The sequence below is a fragment of the Xiphophorus hellerii genome, chromosome 23 (genome assembly GCF_003331165.1).
Source record: "Xiphophorus hellerii strain 12219 chromosome 23, Xiphophorus_hellerii-4.1, whole genome shotgun sequence".
Lineage (NCBI taxonomy): Eukaryota > Metazoa > Chordata > Actinopteri > Cyprinodontiformes > Poeciliidae > Xiphophorus > Xiphophorus hellerii.
In genome coordinates this window covers 25,526,543-25,550,794 of record NC_045694.1, presented here as the reverse complement: position 1 = coordinate 25,550,794, position 24,252 = coordinate 25,526,543, and the positions used below count along the sequence as shown (strand labels likewise).

The following is a 24,252-nucleotide window of genomic DNA, read 5'->3' as shown; positions in this document are numbered from 1 at the left end:
CACAGTATAAAATACTATTTATTAATGTATACCCTTAACAAAATAGTACTGTGTAAATGTATTTAAATGACCAAAGCCTTTACAGTATTCACATATATTTTCATGTCCAACCTCACACATCACTCAGTAAAGACGCTGGTAAAGCTACTCTGAGTCTCCTTCACAGGGTTTCATTCACGTGGCTAAAAGCAGATATAAAAAGTTTCATGACTCACATTCCGCGTCAGCTACTGATTTAACTATGATGTAAAAAATAAAAAAGACTTTATAAAGGGTAAAGAAAACAAGTCCAACAATGAACATGGGAATATATCAGCTCTACTTATAAAACAAACCAAGAGTGTCATTAAATGCATAATTTAGTAAGTTTCTTAGAAACAAAGTGATAAAATGTTTTTGAAGAAATTGACAAAAAAAAGCAAACCCCAACTTGATTAATGTAATGTTTTCAATATATCTTGTTAAAACTGTAAACAATGAAAAATTGAAACCAAATATTTAGAACCCATAAGAAGAGACGAAGCCTTTTTTAATGTCTGATGATTAAACATTTCCTGTTTGATGTCAGTTTGGATTTCCCAAATTATTTCTGTTTACTAAATACTAAAATAATTACATTTCTGTTAGTTATTTTAAAATCAGAAGTTTTCGCCACAAAAACGCAAAATGTTACCAACTATTTGTGGTTTCTAGGGCAAATATCTTAGTACAATTTAAAGAACACAAAACTAACTCACGAGTAACTTTTCAGCAAGATATGGAAGCTTATTTTAAGTCAAATACATATTAATATTGATGAAAAAGTGCTAGTTTTAAGTGAAATAATCTGCCAATGGAACAAGACGTTTTTACTTATAATATGGTAAAAATGTCATGTTCTGCTGGCAGATTATGTCACTTTTAACTAGTCATACAGACAAAAAGTCGATGTTTCGAAGTGAAGAAATGTATGTAAACGTCCCAGTTTGAGGAAAGTAAAAAAAAGAAAATCCTTAAAGTTTTGGCATTTATCAGATAGAAATCATTTTGGTTATTCTAACTGACCTAAAACAGGAAATGTTTAATCCGGTTTAATGTGAGGTGGTGACAAATAATAATAAAAAAGTTGTCTTACACTGTATAGAAATGACAATAATAAACACTATATCCAAATACCTGGTTTCAACCGTATAAATGAAGGACTCCCCGATTCAAAGATGGATGACAAAGTCAGTAATCATGTCTTAAAAAAAAAAAAGGCCAAAGTTTTCCCAGAATCCCCCTGCTGCGAGGGCGACAGTGGGAAAATATTTGGTGCTTTTATGACCATAATGCAGTTCAGGAATCTCTTAAAACGTCCAGCCAGCTGTATACACTTTCATTTCTTAAATCTTTTAAATAGCGCAACATAACAAGTTAAGTTCCAGCAACAGGCATGTCTTTGCGTCGGCAGCTTAGTCTGATTGAGGTGAAAGGCTTGGAGAAGGCGAAGCGGACGCCTCGCTGGGCGCAGGGCTTACACAAGCCTTTCATGTTCCTACATTCAACGAAAAATAGAAGCTGCATTGTCATATGCGACGCATGATGAAGATCATATGGTGTTTTTCTCGTTTTCCTGGACGACAGCAGCCCTTCTTGTGACTAAAAGCGGAGCTGAAAAGGATTTCTGCCGAGCCACTCTCCACATGACTGGGAGATTCACAGTAAGGGCCCCCGTTTCTTTTTTTTCTCTTTTTCTTGCCGGGAGATTCCGCGAATTTGAGCACGGACCGCGTCTTTCGCCAGATAAGGCAGCGCTCTGGTCTTTGATGTCTCGGCGGTGCCTCGAAGGTGCGGAGACTCTCAAAGGCTCCGGTCCTTTGAGTCTCAAATGACTCTGCGTCACGGTTTCCCCTACGAGGTATTACAGTGTCACCGGTAAGGCTGATTGATCAGCGCTCATTCATACTCCAAGCACTGCAGCTAGACATAGGGTAAAGTCTGTATTCTACATGTAAATAACCCAGTACACACATTTACAAGTGGTTTGACCTAACCCTACTCAACCTGGTCCACTGAGAGGCTTGGTATCCTCGAACACATTCACGTAGCATTGGTTGGTGGCCTGAGTTATAACGGCTTGAACAGGTGACAATCCTGTAGTTTCATTCTCCAGCTTTGGGTTGATCACCGAGTCTTTCAGTCTGCAGAAGAAAAACGAAACAAAAGCCCTTCCACCTGGCTCCTCCTCATCCCACTCCTGACTCCAAAGTGATGGTGTGTGTGTGTGTGTTGGCAGTGACGGCGCTGTTTCTCCAGGTGGGAAAGCAAGATGGGGAATATCGGTCCGGTTCGGTTGGAGAGCGGCGAGAGAGAGAGAGAGTGTTTGTGTTTGTCTATGAAGAGCTTGTGTACTTCTGGCTGGAGCGGGAGCTGGTGCGGTCCAGTCCGTTGCCATGGCAGGATCCCTTCCAGCGTCCTCCGGAGCACCGGTCGTCCAGAGGAGACGTCCTGTAGCACCAGCAGCACAGGCAGGACTACGAGGCAAAAACGAGAGCTGTCAGTAAAAGTATTGTGCTTCATAAAAGCTTTTACAATCTTAACCAGAGTTGGCTATTAATCAGGTTCATTTACTTGAGTAGATTTTTGGGGGGGAAAATGCACTTTTAGGAGTAGTTTTACTACACTGTCCTTTTTACGTGAGTAACTTTATCGTGACGTGTCGCTGCTCTTGCTTGAGTAAAATTTCTGGCTAGTTGATCCACTGTGAGCAACTTCACTGAATGAGGAACAAGCTCGTTCTGACCATACGTTCACACACCTGCAGTTTTTGTTGAACTTTCGTCTGTTTTATATTGAAACAAATTAACTTAGAAAAATCTCTTTTCTCTGATTGTTTTGTAATCATGTTATTTAAGTGAATTATTTTCGTTTTGATCTTTAAAATATCAAAATTTCTTTAAAATAACTTTGTATTTCAGTCCATCTGATGATGAAATTTTTAACTATTTGACAACTGATAATTTGATCAGTTACTAAGTGATTGAGTAGAGTCTTTACCAAATACCTTTTTACTCTTATCTGAGTAATTTCTTGGACGGCTACGTTTTACTTTTGCTTGACTAGATATGTTGAAGTCGTGCTAATTTTTGGCTGCTCTGCCAGCCTCTATCCTTCGCATTTTGTCACACAACCACAAACCGCAGTGTGTTTTATGAGATGTATCGTGTTGTATCATTTATCGTGATAAATTCCGCTTCACGATAAAGACTTTTGATTTGTTGTTGTCACCATAAATTCCTAATACCGATGTTGAGTCGAGGGGGCTGAGTACAAATGCATACCCCACTTTTCAGATTTGAATTTGTAAAATCTTAAGTTTTATACAGATGTGGGTAGAGCAACCAAACATTGTACTCAAGAAGGAGTAGCACTACTACAACATATTTTTACTCAAGTAAAAGTCAAAAGTTGATGTCCAAGAAACGACTCGAGTAAGAGGGAAAAAAAGTATTATATAATAAAGTTACTCAAGTCTTGAATGATTGATCAAAACATCAATAATTTAAGATTTAAAAAATTACATATTTAGATGGGCTGAAATATAAAGTTATGTGGACATTTTGGTATTTTAAAGTCCGAAATGAAAATCATTTCAAAGAAAATCAGGTAAAAAAAAAAAAAATACAAATTTTCCGTTAGAAAACGTACCAAACTTTAACAGAAACTGCAGGTGTGTGTCTGTGTCAGGTGAATGTTTGGCTTGTTCCTCATTCAGTGCTGTTATTCACAGTGGGTAGAGAATCTGGAAATTTTACTCTTGTTAGAGTAGAAATACTTCGTAAAAAATGTACTCAAATAAAAGTAAAAGTAAACATACTCCTGAAAGTAAATTTTTTACACTCCCAGAGTTGGCTGTGTAACATGACAAAATGGGAAAACGTTCAAACGCTGTATTTGCTTCCAGTGCCCTTTGTTTAAAGCCAAAGCGATCCTCCTTACCTGGAAACAATTTTTAAACTTCTGGCTGACAAAGTAGAGGGCAATCGGGTTAATGCAGGAGTTTAGAGAGGCCATGTTGATCCCGATGTAATCCATCACCAGAAGGAAGCTGACAGGAGGAGGAAAAGGGCAGAGCTTACTGTACAGACTCCCGGAAGCCCAAGAAACGGAGAACAATGGATTCTCATGAGGCTTTCTTTGGGAGTTGAGGCGGAAATCTGTTTTCCTACCTGAGCAGCTCGCAGCGGTTGGGGTCTTTTTCGTCGTAGATGGTTTTCTTCAGAAGGCGGCTGAGGTGGAGCGGCAGCCAGCAGAAAGCAAAGATCAGCACGAGGCAGAACACCGTCTTCGCCACTTCCCTCCGCTGCACCAAACACACAGAGGAACGTAAACATGGGGCTTCGGCGGAGAACGTTTTCACTGCTTGAGAAAGCCCTGGAGGTCTTCATTTTTTTATTAATATGGACTACTGACAGCTAGTCGGAGCAAGTTAGAAATGTGATATCTGTTGATGCAAACGGTATTTTGTAGAAGCGTAAATACGTTCAGATAGGTTTATCTGTGAGTCTTAAATCTTCTTTATACATGCAAACTGAAGACTTTTAGAAAGCTAGTCTCAAATAAAGGAAAGTACACCCTCCGCCAGTATTATTGCATCTCATTATTTAACAAAGACTTATTAAATTATTCACATCTAACCTGAAGAATGCAAAAACACAAACACATTGGCATTATTTCTAAACGCAAAGCCAAAAGTAAAACCAGGGTGTGAAGAGCCAACTGTGTTTGTACTGCTTTACTAGCAAGTATATAAATCAACACTAATTAACTAAACATCAGGAATTAGTCTGTCCCCACTAAGAGGAATCCACTGTTTTCACTTCTGATACCGATATCTGATGCTAAGTATCGACCAATACGATCCGATACAGAAAGACATTGCCGCATCGACTTAAAACGCTTCTTTATTTTAAACACGCACCTAAATGTACTGAATTGTAATTTTAATTGTTAACTCTGCATCAGTACAGCACACTTACATACACCAATAGCTTCTTCACAAGCTTGGTGAAACATGTAAATACAACCTTAATCTGTTCAGTAAGTGAACTCAGGAGGGTAACAGCCAAATGTAAAATCAATAATAAAGAAACTGACAAAAACAAAAAGTTGACTATTTGGGACAAACATGTAAAAAAATAAACTGCAACAAACTTTCTTTCAAATGGTTGAGAAAGTTCAGTTAGGAATTTTAAATATAAAGTAAAACAAAAGTATGACGTCGCTCAGAGCACAAAGCATAGAACTAGATGGAACAGATCTGGCCTTATGGAGACACTGTCACTAACACTCCATCTAGAATTTTTTAAAGAGTTTCTGGACAACTTTTTATCATCCAGGGGCCACATATGGCCCTCAGGCCTCACTCTGGACACCGCTGCTCTAGAGTCAAATAAAACACTATTAAATGTTGGTCACGTTGTTGCTGAAGCAACGTTGTTTAAAGATGAATGGGCCATAAAACCACAAAAAGATGAAAAAACAAACAAAAAAACCCCCAAACAACTTTAAGTCTTTGTTCCAAAAAGCAGTTCTACAAGCTATAATTCACTTTGTTAAAATGAATTATTTACAAAAGCAAATGAAAGCCAAAGTGTTGTACTGTTCAGATTTTAACCCCAGGTCATTTTCCAGATTGATAAAAGGCGCCTTTTCTTCTCACCACAATTATATCTTCTGTGAGCACGATACTGTCTGCTCGCTTTTATTCCGCAGGACCCCTCTTCCAAACATCCTTCCTTTTAAGCTCAGCTGAACTCTACTGTCAGGTTCTTTCTGTGTTTTTTCTTTTCTTTCCTACACACCTGTTTCATGTGGTCGTTGAGCGCGATCCGCATGCCTTTCTTGCGACTGAGCATCTCGCAGGACATGAGCGTGTAGAAGATCCCCGTGCAGGCCAGCGGGAGGCAGAAGTAGAAGCCGAACAACCAAAAGTCTTTAACTTCCTTGTACAGCTGGTGGAAAGAAAAAAAAACACACACACACACACGCAATTAGTTTTAGCTAAAAATAAAGCACAAATCATTTCATTCTGGCGTAAAAGCTGTGAATGCAATAATTCTCAAAGAAAAGAGCTAATAAATTATCCTCAGACTCTCGAACCGCATAAAAGGATCAAAAGTAGAGTTTAAATGCTTGACTTTTTTTGCTCCAATAATTCAAAACTGGATTCAAAAACATGTTTAATTATGATCCTCCTTCTTTGTTCGGAAAATAAACTGCAACACGTTTCCTCTACCACACGAACGCCTGTTCATTATATAATGTTTTTTGGGGTTTTTTTGGGGTTTTTTTACTTAAAACTTTTAACTCTGGGTCTTTCCCTCTGACTGAAAGAGATCACATGTTTGACATTTCTTTCCAATTTCCTTCTTCCTATGAATTCACCACGGAGATCACGAGAGGCCGCCACATTAGGGTGATTTACGCCGCCTTATCAGGATTCTGTGATTGCTTTCTGGCAAAGACAAAAGGGAGGCCCTGATTAAACGGACCGAGCGTCCGGGGCTCTCGTGTAGCTCCGACGCGAAACCGGTTCTGTTGGAGCCGGAAAGCAAACACCAGGTGCACACGCTGAACGCCGTCCAGAACTCTCCTTACCGCTACGCCGCAGAAATTAAAAAATAAACAAAAAGGAATCGTTTTTTTAACTGATTCATGCAAAATTACAATCATCCCAGATGTTCTGCCCCTAAAGAGAAAGCCGTGCGGCTGTTAGTATTGAAGTCACTCGTGTTTTTATGAGTTTTCTTCCTCCCTATCTGAGTTCCTGAGAGATAATCCCCACAGCGCCTGGTACCGTCGATGTCAGAAGCAATTTGTCTTCCTGTTTTACCTCGGCGTTGCACACAAATAACCTTTGCCGGTCGCCTCCTCACGTTATTGCTGGACCGAAAAATGTAATTAACTACAATACGTTTTACTTAGAGGCTCGCAAAGCGAGGAGGCTGACTCTGGCGATAACCTCTCATCGCCTTCCCAACACTCTTCCGATGTTTTTGCGCTATTATTCACCAGACGCGCGGTTGCCAAAGCCTGAACGCGGAGCCTGCGCAGACGCTAAACCAGCACGATCAGTCTGATTAATTTGATGGGAAAGTGAAGGAGTTGCTTCAGCGGAGGACGAGGTTCATGAACTGCAGTCCGTGCAGCTCTTATTTGTTGTCTCCAAACTCTCCATTTTGTGATTGTTTAAGATCAGGATGTAAAATGTACAACACAAGTGACCAGAAATATGACCTAATCATCTTTTTCCTCTTCTTTATTTACCTTTTTTGAGATTTTTTAAGTGCCTTCCTTCTGCCCAGATTTACCCCTAACCCAAGCTGATTGGATGATTGGCCAAAATTATTGATCATTTTTTGTGACAGTTAATCGCAACAATTTCTGTGGAAGAATTTTGACCCAACTCTTCTTTGCAGAATTGTTTATTTTCAGCCTGTTTTAGATTTAAGTCCAGACTTCGACTAAGCCACTCTCAAACATTTGTGAGAAGACAGAGGTTACCTGAGGTTAACCGCGGGAACCTCGTATGGATCCATGCAGACGCAGCGCTGTGTTCCTTTGTTTGTTTGTTTATCTTTGTTTTAATATAAGAAGGAAGAACTTTAAGGAGCTGGCCGAAAATGTGCAAGATCAAGAACAGGAGCATTTGAACCAGGATATTCACTTTAGTTCCAGACTCTGGAATTAAATCGATTTAAAACCTTAATCGAGTCCCACCACTAGTTGAACTGCAATAAACCGCAATGTTTGGAGCACGTATTGAGGGAAAAACAACTTGTTCATCTGCGTCAAGCAGGATGAACGCGGAGCACATACCTTCATGAAGCTGGTGGCCTGCTCCGGGTGCAGCAGGCAAGTGCGCAGCTTGTTGCCCCTGTACGACATCTCTATCATGTCGAACGCCACCGCCTCGGGGACGGCCAGCACCACGGCGGCCATCCAGATCACGGTCACCTCCATGGCCTTCCACAGGGGGATCCCCATGCCCTTCACCCGGCTCCACGATATCACGGCGTGGTAGCTAGAAACCATTCAGACGCGGACACAGTCGCTCCAATGTGTCCACAATGGTGGCCAGTAGGGAGTGTGTGTGTGCGTGTGTGTGTGTGTGTGTGGGTGTGCGCGCGCGCTCACCGGTCAATGCTGAGGGCACACAGGCTGAGGACGGTGATTCCCACCGAGGCTTTCTGGATGAACGGGATCAGCTTGCAGACGTGCACGCCGAACGGCCAGTCCTCGGCTATTAGCTGCGGCAGAAACAATAAAAACTTGTAATAAGAGAGATTTCAGTATCGCCTGTGCAAACACACACGCAGATCTCTCAGAGGTTCACTTAAGGCTCCCTTTGTCTTTAATTCTTCCAAAATGAATTTAGTCGAGGCCAAAGCCTACAGCTGGACGGCCGCTCCTCGCTGCGGTCTGCAGGGGGGGGATAGTTTCAGTTCTGGTCTGGACTGAGCAAGGAATAACAAATAAGACCACATGTTTAATTATTCTACATGCTTTAATGGGTATTAAATAGCCATCATCTAAAAAAAAGATCGAGGTCTTACAAAGGCGCTTAATATCTTTGTCTATGAATTCTTTTAGTTATTTCGTGTCGATCCATCACATAAAAACCCCCGGTGGGGGACAAGTGGGAGTTTGAGGCTGTACCGTGAAAAAAAATAAATAAAAAAATCACAACCCCGTAATTCATATCCCTTAACTTAAAATCCACATTTTTCCGCCCCTGACGTACATTTCAACACAAGCTGCGACTCATAAACCAGTTGATAAAAAGTTAATGTGAAAGGCCTGATCGCTGGATGAGGCTAAAGGAAACGTTTGATTTGTTTTTCTTTTTTTTGTGGTTTTTTTGGAAACCATTTTGCTTCACAATCAAATTAAGCTGGAACCAGAGTCAGGCTTGTATGATAAATATAAATGATTAAGAGCATAAAAGGCCTGGTTTCTTAATTATTACTGATGTAAATTAAACAGCTGGGATGTTTATTGTAACTTAATAACAATTTCCAGAAGGTCTAGGTTTCTTTTCCTGGACTTAGTCCCAAAAAAGTCACACAGAAGGGAAACTGGAGTCAAAACGCAGACATCACGCTGAAGCCTATACCTTGTACACGTTGATGGGGATGGCGATGATGATGTACAGCAGGTCTCCGAGTGCCAGGCTGCCAATCAGCACGTTGGGTCCGTTCCTCATGCATTTGTTCCTGTAGATGATCCTGAGCAGCGTCGAGTTGCCGATGATCCCCACCACGAAGATCAGGCAGGAAATGATGGTGTTCACGTACTTGAAGGCGTGTCTGATCTCCGTCGGCTTGACGCACATGGGCGGGAACGGCGTCCGCGGACGGTCCGGCTGCGGCGCCGGGAGCCGGACGGACGCGTTGCCCTCCGAGGGCTCCAGGGGGTCGGGGACGCTCTGGGAGTCGCGGGCCGACCTCGAGGCCCCGGCCTCCGCCGCCACCAGGAGGCACAACAGCAGCACGACGGCCCTCGTTCTCACAAACATGTCGACCATCGGGGGTTCGGTCCGTCCAAACTCAGATCCTGCGAGGAAAAACACAGCGAGCGTCGCGCTGAACAAAGAGCAGGGTGTTGTTGCCAAAATCAAAAATCAAATAAAATTTTATTTGTATAGCACATTTCAGCAGCAGGGCATTTCAAAGTGCTTCACATCATAACAAACACAGAAACACAATGCAACATAGAATCAATAATCAAAACAAAGCATTAAGTCAGGTTCCATCAATAAATTTGTAATTGATTACATTTCAAATACAATCCTAAACAGGTGGGTTTTTAGTTGAGATTTAAAAGAAGTCAGTGCTTCAGCTGTTTTACAGTTTTCTGGAGGTTTGTTCCAAATTTGTGGTGCATAGATGCTGAACGCTGCTTCTCCTCGTTTGGTTCTGGGGATGCAGAGCAGAACCAGAACCGGAAGACCTGAGAGGTTCTGGAAGGTTGATACAATAACAGCAGATCTTTAATGTATTGTGGTGCTAAGCCATTCAGTGATTTATAAACTAACAACAGTATTTTAAAGTCTATTCTTTGAGCTACAGGGAGCCAGTGGAGGGACTTTAAAACTGGTGTTATGTGCTCTACCTTCCTGGTTTTAGTGAGAACGCCAGCAGCAGCATTCTGGATCAGCTGCAGCTGTTTGATTGATTTGTTGGACAGACCTGTGAAGACGCTGTTGCAGTAATCAATACGACTGAAGTACGCCAAGTGTGTTTAGGAGAAATGGAGAAGGTTTCGAGGAAATGACCACTCTAATCGTTTTAAATTCTCTCACTTTAGTCAAAGTCTTCCTGAAAAACCTCAAGAGTTCTGCTTTCATCTTCCTCAGCATTACAAGTATCGGCATACACGCAGCATTTCTAAGTCATTTTGAGAAAAAACAACATTTTATCAAGTATTTTTTGGTCTAGTTCACTTTGAAATAAGACAAAACTAGCTTACAAGTAACTTTTCAGCAGAATATCGGAGCCTGTTTTAAGTCAATAATTCCTTAATATTTATGAGAAAACATTCTAGTTCGACTGGTAGATCATTGCACTTATAACAAGACATTTTTCTCATGTTGTAAGTGAAAAAATCTGCCAGTGGAACTAGAACGCCTTTTAAAAATCAGTATTAAGGAATTGTTGACTTAAAACAGGTCAGATATGTTGCTGAAAAGTTTCTTGTAAGCTAGTTGTGTCTTATTTCAAGTGTCTTAAGATATTTTCACTAGAAACTAGACAGAAATACGGAATATGTTTTTGCTGTTATTGCTGCAGGAACTGCAGTTTTCTGTGAAACGTACAAGAGAGCCAAAGCAAGCCGCAACATTTCTTTCATAGAAGCTAATGATTTTTGTGACTGCTGTCTTGTAAAACCTAGATTTAAACTGTATTTATACGTTTTTACATTTTCTACGGAAAACAGCAGAAATATGAAAATCCATAAATGTTGCTATTCACGTTTCAGGTCAGGGCCCATTTGTTTGAACTGTTGAATCTTTGGTTGCTTAGAGAAAGTGTGGCGCTTCGTTTGACCTTTCACACCTGCAGCCCAAAAAGTCACCATGACAACCAGCACTTTTGGATGTAGAAATCTGACTGTATGACTTTAAGATTTAAACTTAGACATTCAAAGTAGACAACACAGCTACTTTTCAAAATAAGAGATCTTAACCAGTGATTAGAGAATTTTTTTTATGCTTTCAAAAAAAAAAAAACTAACTTTTTTTTCAAAATAAGAGACTCACCTATACATATAAATGAAATATCTGCAATTGTAGGTCTCAAAGCACTCATGGACATAAACTGGTGACGTAAAATGAATAACACACAGATGATTTTCAGAGTAAAGGTCGAGCCACCAGGGGGCGCTAGCGGAGCCTCAGGAAACTTGAGGGAAGATAAGAAAAAATACATTTAAACTAATTCATTTTCACATATTTTTCTAATTTTTAATTTAAAAAAATATCTAATGTTTTCCAATCACAATTATTAAAAATATAAACTAATTTATTGAAATGTCATTTACCATGCTTGTCTTTCTGACTGGCTGCTAGTCAAATTTCTCGAGCTGTTTTGCTCCCAATGCCAGCATAGGTGAAATCGAACGCTATGAGTCAGCATTTATGCTAAACACATGTAATAATTATTGAAAGTAGAGAATAAAAGTGATAAAAGTATTCTAAAAGTTTATGTTTCTTTACATGTTTCGTAGAAAAGAGCGTCTCCAGCCAGAAGCTAACGCTGTTCGGGACCCGCGGGTCTAGAGAGCGTAAGGAAAGCTGGTTCAGAATTCATTGGGCCTCCACAGAACAACGCTGATTTATGGTAAATGTTATTGCAAATTTAACAGCAAAGGCGTAAATCTTCACGAGTCAGTACATGAAGCTGTACCCACTCATGACGTCAGCAATGTCTGCCTGTGGTCAGATCTCTGCAAGCAACCACAAGATTTGATTTTGTGTAAATTTTTAGAATATTATCACCTGCGTCTCATGGTGTATGATGAAGTCTTATTTCTGCTTTTAGAAGCAGCCATTTTATACACGTACTGTTGTGGTAATAGACTGTAATAGTGATATGAACTCCTTCTCTGCTGGGTTAGCCTCAGAAATTCGCTTGCAGCTGAAATTAAACCACAGAAGCAAGATGTTGCCTACAGCTGTTTTCAAGTGATTCTCTCTGAATTGAAAATGGATGGAAGGAGGAAAACTACAAAAAAATCTTTACTGTGTTTTACTACTGCCTTTTAGAATCATTTGAGCCTTTTTTTTTTTTACAGTAGGTCTTATCAGTTACCAGCTTGCTTATCCAGCCACATAATGCGAGGAATATGCAATGATTCCATTTTCGATATCTGAGCTAAGAACCAAAGCTCCGCTGGAAATTTAACCAAAACTTTATATCCACTGCTTTGAGTCCCTGCTACGCTCCAAGAACACCCACAATTTGTCCAACACACAGTGCTAATCTTATCATGCTCACTGTGTTTTCTCTGTATGCTGCAGCAGCATGAGTTTCAGTAAAAATACCACCATGTACGTCACTGCATGAGTACAACCTGTTGAAACAAAAGTGTGCAAGTTGATTTCATTGCTTTCATTTAATCCAGGAAAGCTACAATTAATCCCACCGCAGCTGGAAAGCACAACACATTGACCACCACTCAGCTGTTAGTAGCCTTAAACCCGAACACTGGAAGCTCATAGCTCGTCATTTGGAGTTTTATCTCATTACGTAAACTTTAAACAGCAAGAGTGATACGGTGGGCAATTTTAGTGGGTTGCGTCCTTGGTGTGCCCTGATAACAGGACAATATTTACTATGCGTTTTCCCAGAGATTTCTGATTGAGTCAGACATCCTGCCATGCACATGTAGTAGTTTGATGCTAGCTAGCTGTCTATTTAAATAGCTAGATGGATAGCTAGCCAGCTATTATAGCTAGCTGTATAGCTAGATGAATAGCTACATGGATAGCTAACTAGCTATCATAGCTAGATAGATAGCAATGAAGTTCGCTGTATAGATACTTTATGACTCATGGTCCGCATAAAAAAAAAAATCAAGATTAACAACCAAACAGACATACATATGTGCAATCGTCTAAATATAAAAAAAGTAAAATAAAAAGGTGCAGAAAATCTATTATAATATCTCTTAAAACCAATAAAACTATTTTAAATACAGAAATGTTATGCTAGCCCGTCACTTGACAGTCGTCAGCGACGCTTCGCATGAGGAGGGGAGCCACAAGGGGCCATTTCGAAGGAAGCTGGGTGTTCAAAGAATGCTGTGTCCAAGAGTATGTTGACGGAAAGTTGAGTGGAAGAAAAACATGCTGTGGAAAAACTTGCGCCAGCAAAAGCGAGGAAGTAGTAAAGTGTTATTTACAAAGCACCTTCAAAATATAAAATCACAACGAGCTTCACACGATCCAACGCTGAATAAAGCAGAGCAGATTAAGGAGAAGTTGATTTAAACTGGCTTCTAAAGGCGACCACAGAGTCCCTGGATCTCAAGTACAAAAGGAGGAGAGCTCCAGGTGAAACTGAACAGAATGACATAACCAGGTATCTTTTTGTGAAAAACTCTCCAAGTCAGTGAAATAATCTTAAATTGTAAAATAAAGCAGAACCCTGTGCCGTCGTGTCGACATGGGAGGCACTCGTGAAAACCTTTAGGGTTTTGTCAGAAGCCTCAAAGCAGCGTTTTAAACGACTTGCAGCCGTTCCGGAGAGGCTTTGCTAAGGTTTGCGTTTGATGCTCCACGGTAATCCGAGCGCAGTGAAACAAAAGCACGAATAATTGTTTCCAGTTCAGGACGTGAGAAAACGTGGCTCACTTTTCTCAGTTGACAAAAACAGGGAAGCTAAAGGTTCCTAACAGAGGACTGAGCCGAAGAGCCGGAAGATCCAAATGTGAAGCAAAACCTACTTGAGTTATGCTAATGGAAAGTTGAGTGAAAGGAAACAAAAAAACTACTGACAATGGCATAATTATACTTCACCAAGTTCTAGTATTGTCAAGAGGAAGATTCTTCAGAATGAATCTGAAAAACTGAAATTTTCAACAACTGTAAGTAGACGTGAGCGACACGAACTTAAAGTTTCATCAAAACACTTTGCGGCAGAGTCATGATAACAATAAAAGTGACAATAAGAACTATTCCTTATAACTCTTCTAGGCAGCAAGCACAAACACTTGCTCTTGAAAAACACAAGCATCAGTAATACGCTTCCTTCTGTCCTTCCAGTCACATAAACTGCACACAGTAACCACATTTAACCATATTAAAAAAATTTTTTGCCACCTATTGACTCTCTCATCATCTAACAAAAAATTAGAGAAAATAGTAAAGCTAACAATCCAGAAAACACTGACAGTTTATTTTTAAACATAATTGGAACAACGATAAATCAAAATTCTTATCACGATAAGAAATTTATCACGATAAACGATAAACGACTATCCTGTGAGCAATAGTCATCAAAATTCATTTTGAACAAATACTTGGAAAAACAATTCACACACACTCTGCGTAATAAGTCTACGCGTCATGCAGCCTTACATTTGTAATTAAATTGGTGTAACAGATGAACGTTTCAACAAAGTTCCAACTCTGACCGAGATGCTAAAAGCGACATCCACTCGCAAGCAAGATGAACAAAACGGCGAACACAAAGTCACCCAAAGCGCCTCATTTTCACAGAACAAAGTAAAGGAAGAATAAATGAAGTTCATTGCGTCTGTGTGTGTCCGCTGTTTGTAACAGAGAGCCTTTATGGGGTTTTTTTTTTTCTTGGACAGATTTTGGCTCTGAGCCTCTGCAGAATCATGTGTGTCCATAAAAAACGCCAACGGGCATCTGAGGCCCATCAGGCTGCGGGGATTGTGACGGCGGTAGAGAGCGGAGCGTCGGGGACGAACACGTTCCCACAAAGAGAGCCTCTCTGTGCGAGTGCACGGCTCTTTATACGATGGCAGAGGTCGCTGCTAAAAACGCTCGTCCTCCTCCATACGGTCCAGTGCAAAATAACAAACGGCACAACAACACAAAACAAGGACGACCGTTGTCCGTCGCAGCATTCGGCTGCTCCATCCAAACAGAGACGGGAAGGCGTGGGTATCACAAGAAACCAGTTTAGATTTATTTTTTTTTGGCCACAGTCTGTGTAAATATTCCACCCTGTGAATGATGCTTTTGTGTTGGGCAACATGGCGGCTCATTAGAGTACATTAGAGCAGGGTTTTCTGATTTAATTAGGAAGCTTGGTCCACTTATTCTGTTACAAACCATCTCTGACCTTTAGCTCTGATGGCTTCTTTTTTTTTTTCCTTTTTAAGAATTAAGGAAGGAAAAAAGTTGGCTGAAAGAGCTGATGGGGGGAGATTTTTGTTGGTGGTCAGAACATGTGTGACCTGATTGAGGGCAGGATAGAGGAGGGAGAGCTGAGTGTTGAAAGTGTTTATTTATTTTAAAGAAACCTGCAGAGGGAGAAGAAGAAGAAGAAGAAGAGGGCAAAATTGAGAAAACTTTCCTGCTGCAGAGTTTAGAAGAGCAAACAGGTGGAGAAGGCATGCAGTGGAAAAACAGCAAGTGAAAAGAAAAGGCTAAGAGCTGCGCTTCTTCAGTCAGCAAATGACTGGGGGCACCGTTACGAATCACATTTAAAATTTACATAGATGATTTTTTTGCACGAATTAAAAATCGTGCAAAAAAATTTAAAACAGAAGTTGGTTTCCAAATATAAAGATTTCTAAGCTGTGTTTTTTTTTTTTTGAAACAATAAAACATGACTTTGGTCACAAAACTCATTAATCTGTCAAACTTAAAGACATTGTGGCTACAGCGACTCTGCAGAAGTCCGCAAAACAAATTAAGTTTTTATCGAATAATAATGTATGTGAAATATGCTATAGCAGATGCAGTAGACTGTATTAAAATGTAAAATAAAATATCTGTCCCGTTTAAATAAAGCTTTTGGGATATTTATTTTCGCTGTGTTTATGCAGTTGTGATCGACACTAAAATAAAAATAAAATAAAATAAAATGCCACCTACATATGACTAATCGGTTTCATGCGAAGGTGTGACTGCTAAAAGGTTGAAATCAGTAAATAAATCCCACATATTCATGCATTCAATCAGAAATGCAACGATGAGCCACATTCCCAGCAGTGCGAGAGGAAACCAGACACACTTACGGATTTCCAGAGTCACGGCGAATGTTGGGGGCGTCAAACTGTTCGCATCAATATTCCGCGCAGAGTCGATCTGATCACATCGATCGATTTGGGATTAATTAACGAACATTTGTAATAGCGCCGTCCCTGAGTTAAAGATCCCAGCTCGTCCTCCTCCAGCAGCAGCAGCAGGAACAGACGGTCCTCCTCTCCCTGCAGCCTCTGAGCTCCGCAGCTGCATCGCTGCTTTTATAGCTGCAGGCCGGGAGGCTGCAGGAAGAACCAATCACAGGCCCGGACACGGCCATCCTTCCCTCTGCGATAATCAATCTGAGCGCAAAATTAGTTTCAACTTTCCAACTTTTACAGATGTCATAAAAAAAAAGTAACAAAAACAAACAACAACAAAAAATCCACCATATCCACTTTGAGGTTCTAAAAACCGACAGAAACTTTTATTATCGTCTTTCTGTAACGTGGCCGAACTTTTCATGTTCCCCTCCGTGACGGAAGATTTAATGAGTTTATATTCGGGATACTGTACATTAAGTTAATTTGCGGAAGATAATTAAGCTTAAAAATCTTCTACAATTACCCAATTAAACTGTAATAATTTGGATGCCACTCTTTAGTGAGCAGAAATAAGGCTAGGTGTTTACCTACAAAACAAATAAATCAGTTAAATTGTAATTATTGAGATAGTTTTACTCATCTGGTTTGTAAAAAGAAGTTACAGGAAACAGATAAACCATTTAAGGTTTATCAGCCTAAGGCTGCTGGCCCTGGTTGGTTATTACTCTAGAAAAGCTGTGCAATCGTTCTATTACTACATGAAATTAGAACTAAAGCTTAAACAAATGCACACCACTGAATATGTTATCCTAATTCAAAGAATAAAAAGCATCTGGAGAGCAAAATCAAATAGTAAATAAAACCTGAAATATATCTTTTAACACTAGGTTTTGTTTTCTTTCTTAAAAGTTGCTCCCACATGTTTTTTAATGCTCCTGGATTTGTTTGTTCCAGTGCCCAAATCTACTTAGACATGTAACAGGCCAGAAAAACCAGAGATAGGGACAGTTTCCAACCCTCACATGCTGAAAACACACACACACACACGCACACACACCCAGCTACAAAGGCTCTTTCTCTGGAGTCTCTTTAATGACACCCATCCCCTGCTCTATTTTGGGAGGTGACTATTCCTGGGGCACCATTACTATCATTAACACAGCCTCATATTATTACACCATTATAGATAGATAGATAGATAGATAGATAGATAGATAGATAGATAGATAGATAGATAGATAGATAGATAGATAGATAGATAGATAGATAGATAGATAGATAGATAGATAGATAGATAGATAGATAGATAGATAGATAGATAGATAGATAGATAGATAGATAGATAGCATTTATTGTCATTGAACAGAATTCAACGAAATTTCCATATCTGACATTAGCACCATTATGCATGGCACTCAGTGCCTTATTACTGTGCACCAGGGTGTGTGTGTGTGTGTGTGTGTGTGTGGACGTGCTGCTGTCCCTGATGCTCCACAGGATGCAGCCTTGTTGAATGGATGTTTATTGTTTTATGGGACGTTTACTCTTTGAGAGCTACTGTAAAACGTTTTCTGCTTCCTACTCGCCTTTCTCAGGAAGCAGCAGAACTTTGAACTCTTGATTAAAGTTTGGTTATTTTGTTTGGGCCACCAAACAGAGGCTGATCAAAAAGAAGAACGCCGATAAGAGCGGGACAGATTGTCTTGGAGCTGAGATAATTGCCTGAGCTGCATGGCAGGGATCCACGCAGGTCCAGAGGGATGAACGGGAATAAAAACCGCTCCCTAGATGGGATGTGTCTGTCTGCACCGCATGACGTCTGGAGCAACTTGCAGGCACCGGTAGGATCAGAAGATCCAATTGTTGCGGTTTTTAGGTCATGTCAAATCACTCAAAAAGTTTTTTCTTAATGGCAGTAACCCTTTTACCGCTATGGGTAAACTGGGCTGCCATTTAGATAAATTAAGAAGTTTATTTGACCTGCTGAATGTTTTACACTTTCTCGTTCGCATTATTGCAACATTTCAGACAATAGCGGGGGACGTTTTCTCTTCTTTTCCGACGTAAGAAATCTCGGCTGGAATTTCAAAACAAACATGTGTCGATGCGAAACCGTCTTCTGCCACACAACATTAGCTTTTTATCGGCTATCCAGTTTTTTAGTCGGCCAAACTGAATTTTCTTGTGGTTTCTCGATGAGACAAAACACTAACAGTCTTCGCCGTCTCACACGACGGAGGAACGCTGCCTGGAACAACACCGTAGACCACAGAGAAGGTTGTACTGGTCCGGTCCCGTCCATCTAATTCCCACACCTGCTTAGTCCTCTATAAGCAATTAAGCAAAGATTGTGGAAGAATAATCTTTTATATATATTTGTTGAAACTGTCATCATGTCATGGTATGAGACTGACAATCTCAAAAAAATCAAGCCCCGCCTCCTTCGCTCAGTGCTCACCAGAAACATCCAATCAGAGGTAGGAGGAGGGTCTTAGCGCTATCAATCATGCTCGCGTTTTCGTTTTCTATAAAACATTCTGAAAAACCGAGTCAAATCATCCTACCACCTCGCGGTTTCCACTGCGTTGTTTCCCTCTGGCCCGATGAAATACTTTAAACGTGACAAAATGCTGGGGTGTGCTGTGGTGGCGCAGGGGGTCAGCACGCCCCACGTTTGGAGGCCTTAGTCCTCGACGCGGATGTCGCGGGTTCGATTCCCGGTCCCGACGACCTTTGCCGCATGTCTTCCCCCCTCTCCTCACCCTCCTTCCTGTCTGCCTACTGTCTAAAAAAATACGAGCCACTAGCGCCGCAAAAACTCTTCGGAGAAAAAAATGGAAAAAAAACAAAAAAACGTGACAAAATGCGGAACAATTTAAAGTGGTTTTCAGTGTAGCAGAAATATTCCGGAGAAAACCCAACGGGATACAGCGAGAAAATGTAAACTCTACCGAACAAGGTTATGCTGTCATTCTTTTCTTGCCCACATTTAAACCTTTTGAATTTTGGAGTGCTGTTTGTTTCCATTGTCGGTTGTTCATCAGAACCGCTCACCCATTTACTTTTTTCCTTGCTTTCTTTCCCTTGGAGTTGTGCGCGTTAACTTCCTCCTCTATCCGCCGATATGAGATGTAGAGATGCTCGAACCATGAGGAAAAAGTACAAACAAACCCGAGGTCCCGTGCAGCTGTTTGCTATAATTACACTAATTATTTATGACCATCAGCAGGTCAAAAGCCTGAGACTCCCAGATTTTTTTTGTTTGTGACTTTTATCTTCGAAGCTGATGGCTCACAAATCTCTGGTTCGCTATCTAACGGAATCTCAACAAAGGTTTCATAAATATGTCGAAAGGAGCGTCCCAGCTGATGATAGCGATCGAGGGGATGGTTGTAAAGAAATCACTGACCGACATTCACTTCGAATGATGCATGTGGGCTCTCAGACACCTTCACCATAAATTAGCCGGAGCCTCAAAGATGTAAACACAACATCTGACCAGGTATTTCCTAGTTTCTACTGTAAACATCTTAGTACAATTGAAATGAGTTGCAAGTAACTTTTCATCAAGGTATGGGAGCTTTGTTTAAGAAATATAATTTCTTTAGCATAGATGAAAAAGTACGAGACTATATCTTGTAAAAGTGAAACAATCTGACTAGTTTTTATATCTATATCTTGCGAGTTAGTTTTTTTTAAGTGTACTAAGATATTTGCACTAGAAATTAGACCAGATATTATGTTTCTACAGTGCGACTCCCCATCAGAAGTAACTCTGGCTGCAAATCTGTGCTGTGTTTTAAGCGCAGGCCAAAAAGTGGGATTGTGCAACATGAAGCGGTGGTTTGCACACAGCAAAGAATGCAAACGAAACAGAAAGGAAGAAAAAAAAACATGCGCTGGAATGACAAAAGGCATTCAGGAAACATCCGATTAGTGGCGCGACTCTCCCAACACAGCAAACCGCACATCCACAACGAGCCGTAATGCTGCAGTTTCTGTGTGTTTTCCTTCCTTCTGTGATGTTCCACCGGATCAAAGCGCTGTGGTTGTCGTGTCGGTCTGAGTTCGTTTCAGTCTTTGCCTCTGGGTTTTAGAGATCAAAACATGCATGGCTGCCTTTTTACAAGAAGCGGTTCCTGTTGTTTTGTTTTCACGTTTCAAGAAAACAAAAAAAAAGAAGCATATTTCTGTTAGGAGAGAATGTTTTTTTTCTGGAGACGACAGCTTGATTCTGCCCTCGACGGTTGTTGTTTTTTCTGCGGATATCCTCATCGGGAGGCCGCTCTCTCGCTCTTCTTCCTGTTTCTGTCTCCCCCCAAAGCAACGAAGACAAGAAGTACAGCCAGGGTTTCCGAACTGGTGTGTCTCCGTGCCTTTTCCCCTCCCCAACACTCACGGTTCCTTCTAGGATTTCCTCAATTGGTGCTCTGCTGGGAGGTGGCGCGCGGTCTCAGGACGCTGACCTCACATCGCTTGGCCGACCGTGTAATGCGCCGTTCTGTTTCAGACAGACAGATGTTTGTGGTTGCTGGTAAAGGCTCCATTTATTATCCCACCTAACTGGTGTGGTCTTACAATGGCTCTTAATTTCTTTGTCTATAAATTCTGGTTTTAGAAAGTTTTTTTTTGCAATATTTGCAATATACAAAGAATGACACTAAAAGTACAAGCTTTTGATCTGTTTTTCATGTCGTTAGATTGAAATCTGCTTTGTTTTCACATCATGTTTCATCCAACAAAATGACATTTCCATTATTTTCTTGCAAAATTCTATTTTTACCTCTACTTCGAATCTTGAAAATGTGCATAGAGTAGAATAGAAACCGCATTTATTGTCCCGCGAGGGGAAAATTCACGTGTAACAGCGGCAGGAGATGCAAAGGTTCACTCAAAAATTTCTTCAAGTGTTAAAGACAAAACATATGATAGACAGAGAGCAAAAAGTACTTTTTTTGGTAGCAAAAGTTGCAGACCGTTAGTGTAAGATTATCTAACGGTACTCATGTTTTAAATTGTAATTTCAGCAATGCAGGTGGTGGTGGGACTTTTCTAAAAAAAAAATCCTGGAGCATCAGATTTACAGTGAAAAAGTTTTCGTCACCTTACAAATATGAATTGTTTTGGATTTTTGGTTACACACAAATGGATCATTAAACTAGTATTTTTTTATACACTGCCTGGACAAAAAAAAAAGTCGCCACCTGGATTTAACTAAGCAAATAGGTACAAGCCTCCTATTGGATAAGTACTGCATAGGCGATTATCTTTCAGCTGGCAACAAGTTATTTAACCCCAGCTGATGCAATGAGTAACTCCTCATTTCTTAAACAACCATGGCAAAAGACACATCCTGTGGTCGTGGAAAAGACGTTAGTCTGTTTAAGAAGGGTCAAATCATTGGCATGCATCAAGCAGAGAAAACATCTAAGGAGATTGCAGAAACTACTAGAATTGGGTTAAGAACTGTCCAACGCATCATTAAAAACTGGAAGGATGGTGGGGAACCATCGTCTTCCAGGAAGAAATGTGGTCGGAAAAAAAATCCTGAATGATCGTGATCGGCGATTACTTAAACGTTTGGTCAAATCAAATCGAAGAAAAACAACAGCAGAACTCAGGAGTATGTTTAATTGTGAACGCAAAAGCATTTCCACACCCACAATGCGAAGGGAACTCAAGGGGTTGGGATTGAACAGCTGTGTAGCCGTAAGAAAACCTCTAATCAGTAAGGCTAACCAGAAAAAAAGGCTTCAGTTTGCTAGGGAGCATAAAGATTGGACTCTGGAGGAATGGAAGAGGGTCATGTGGTCTGATGAGTCCAGATTTACCCTGTTCCAGAGTGATGGGCGCATCAGGGTAAGAAGAGAGGCAGGTGAAGTGATGCACCCATCATGCCTAGTGCCTACTGTACAAGCCTGTGGGGGCAGTGCTATGATCTGGGGTTGCTGCAGTTGGTCAGGTCTAGGTTCAGCAACATTGTGTGCCCAAAGAATGAGGTCAGCTGACTACCTGAATATACTGAATGACCAGGTTATTCCATCAATGGATTTTGTCTTCCCAAATGGAACGGGCATATTCTAAGATGACAATGCCAGGATTCATCGGGCTCACATTGTGAAAGAGTGGTTCAGGGAGCATGAGACATCTTTTTCACACATGGATTGGCCACCACAGAGTCCAGACCTTAACCCCATTGAGAATCTTTGGGATGTGCTGGAGAAGGCTTTGCACAGTGGTCAGACTCTCCCATCATCAATACAAGATCTTGGTGAAAGATTAATGCAACAATGGATGGAAATAAATCTTGTGACATTGCAGAAGCTTATTGAAACAATGCCACAGCGAATGCGGGCTGTAATCAAAGCTAAAGGCGGTCCAACAAAATATTAGAGAGTGTGACCATTTTTTGGTGGCGACTTTGTTTTTGGCCAGGCAGTGTATGTAGAGTGCACCTATTAAGACAAATAGAAAAAGTTTCATGCAAAAAAAAAAAAAATGCTTCCAACTGTTTTAAAAAACTTTTTAAACTTTAAAACAGGTCAGTTTGACCCGGAACATAACAGGAGGATTAAATGAATTCGATCCAGTGCCGTCTTAGGATGTAAACACTATAGATGTTTATTGCTGGCTTTGACCTGGTTCCTATCAGTTTGAGTGGTTAAAAGCCTGTTGCTTTGAGAGCAGGTTGGCCAATGAACAATTTACGAGGCGGTGAACAGGCCATGTAAAGGCTTTTTCTTTTTCTTTGTTTGCAGCATCTCATCAAAGATATCGCCTAACAGGACGAGACAGAAACACCGAACAGCCGTGTCAAGAATATTACGTTATTTTTGTTGGCCCGCGCGATACGGTCTCTCTCAAAACAAAGTGGAAAATGTCAAAAAGGTTATCCCAAACACCAATGATTACTCACTCACTATCTCGAACAATGAGATGGTTGTTTTTGGCACAATTTTCCCTTTCTTTTTTTTTTTTTCTCCTTCGTTGCAACTATCTCAAAGGTTAAAACATGTTTTCGGTTTCTGGTGTCGAACTCAAAGCAGAAGCAAAGTGACAATAAAACGGGAATCTATTTTGTTTTCCCTGCGGCTCCCACAGCTTTTGGAAACGGCGTTCTGGCATTTGGGGATCAAAACCGCATCTGGCAGTTATCAGTCCTCTGGCTCTGCGTTGCTTCACAGTGCGAGATGTGCCTGTTTGTGCGCTCGCCGCCGCAGTTTGGTTTGCGTCAGACCCGGGACGCCGCGGCCGAGAGGAGGCCATCGTGACAAAACGATGGGATTCCGTGAACCCTTGTTTTGTTTGGTGTTTTTTTTTTTTGAGTTTTCAAAGTGAGAAAAACCAAAAGAGAAGAAAAAAAACTACCGTAAACAAAACCCATGAAAAATGCACGTTTGAATAAAGCAGCAAGAGGAAACAGCAGGAGCGTGACCTCACATTGTGCTGAGGATTGATTTTTTTTCTTTTTGAGGGCATTTATTTCTTCCAAGTGGCAACGCCGATAACCCCGGTTAACCACCGGAGACATCAACGTTTCGCGATCCATCATCGCCTCGGGAACAGGAACGGCACCTTGACCTCCAGCAGCAACGAGTTGGGGAGGAAGGGGTTTATTATTGGCCGGGCAGAAGTTGCAGTGTTTGTTAGTGTTGAGACAAAAGGGGGTTTTAATCTCCCTGTTTAGCCACAGTGTAACAGTGGAGGAAAAGCACAGTCAGGATAGGTGTGTACTTCCATTTCCGCTCAAGCTGAGTGCAGGAAGCCACATGCTGAGACTTGAGAACAGATGCAGGAATACAAAAAAATATTTAAAAAGTCATCCTGAGGACTTGTTTCAGTTCCCTAGATGTAATCTAAAGATACATAATTACTTTTTTCTATTAGATGAAAGCAGAATATGAATGCAGATGTGAGTTTTTGTTGTTGTTTTTTGTTTTTTTGCCTGAATTGACCCCG

The 24,252-nt window shown here is 40.8% G+C and overlaps 1 protein-coding gene and 1 long non-coding RNA gene across 2 annotated transcripts; one reads left to right on the top strand and one right to left on the bottom strand.

The window, feature by feature from the left end:
• On the bottom strand, window positions 1-16,456 carry LOC116714167 (endothelin receptor type B-like). Its single transcript, XM_032554520.1, has 8 exons — window positions 16,243-16,456; window positions 9,140-9,579; window positions 8,161-8,273; window positions 7,843-8,047; window positions 5,826-5,975; window positions 4,191-4,324; window positions 3,961-4,069; window positions 1-2,495 (listed from the first exon to the last, which is right to left on the bottom strand). Exons 2-8 carry the CDS (start codon window positions 9,548-9,550, stop codon window positions 2,355-2,357), a joined length of 1,263 nt encoding a protein of 420 aa, XP_032410411.1. The 5' UTR covers window positions 9,551-9,579; window positions 16,243-16,456; the 3' UTR covers window positions 1-2,354.
• LOC116714169 (uncharacterized) lies at window positions 11,039-16,098 on the top strand. The gene is made up of 2 exons (XR_004338019.1): window positions 11,039-11,864; window positions 14,845-16,098. It is a non-coding gene; the product is annotated as an uncharacterized LOC116714169 (long non-coding RNA).
• Window positions 16,457-24,252: the final 7,796 nt, after the last annotated feature.

What these genes read in the sequence shown, in the direction of transcription:
- LOC116714167 (XM_032554520.1), bottom strand. Translation starts at nt 9,550, where the DNA reads ATGGTCGACATGTTTGTGAGAACGAGGGCCGTCGTGCTGCTGTTGTGC. An exon ending in TCAACGACCACATGAAACAG is followed by an intron (nt 4,325 to 5,825) that starts GTGTGTAGGAAA and finishes TGTTTGGTGCAG; the next exon opens with CGGAGGGAAGTGGCGAAGAC. An exon ending in AACCGCTGCGAGCTGCTCAG is followed by an intron (nt 4,070 to 4,190) that starts GTAGGAAAACAG and finishes TCCTCCTGTCAG; the next exon opens with CTTCCTTCTGGTGATGGATT.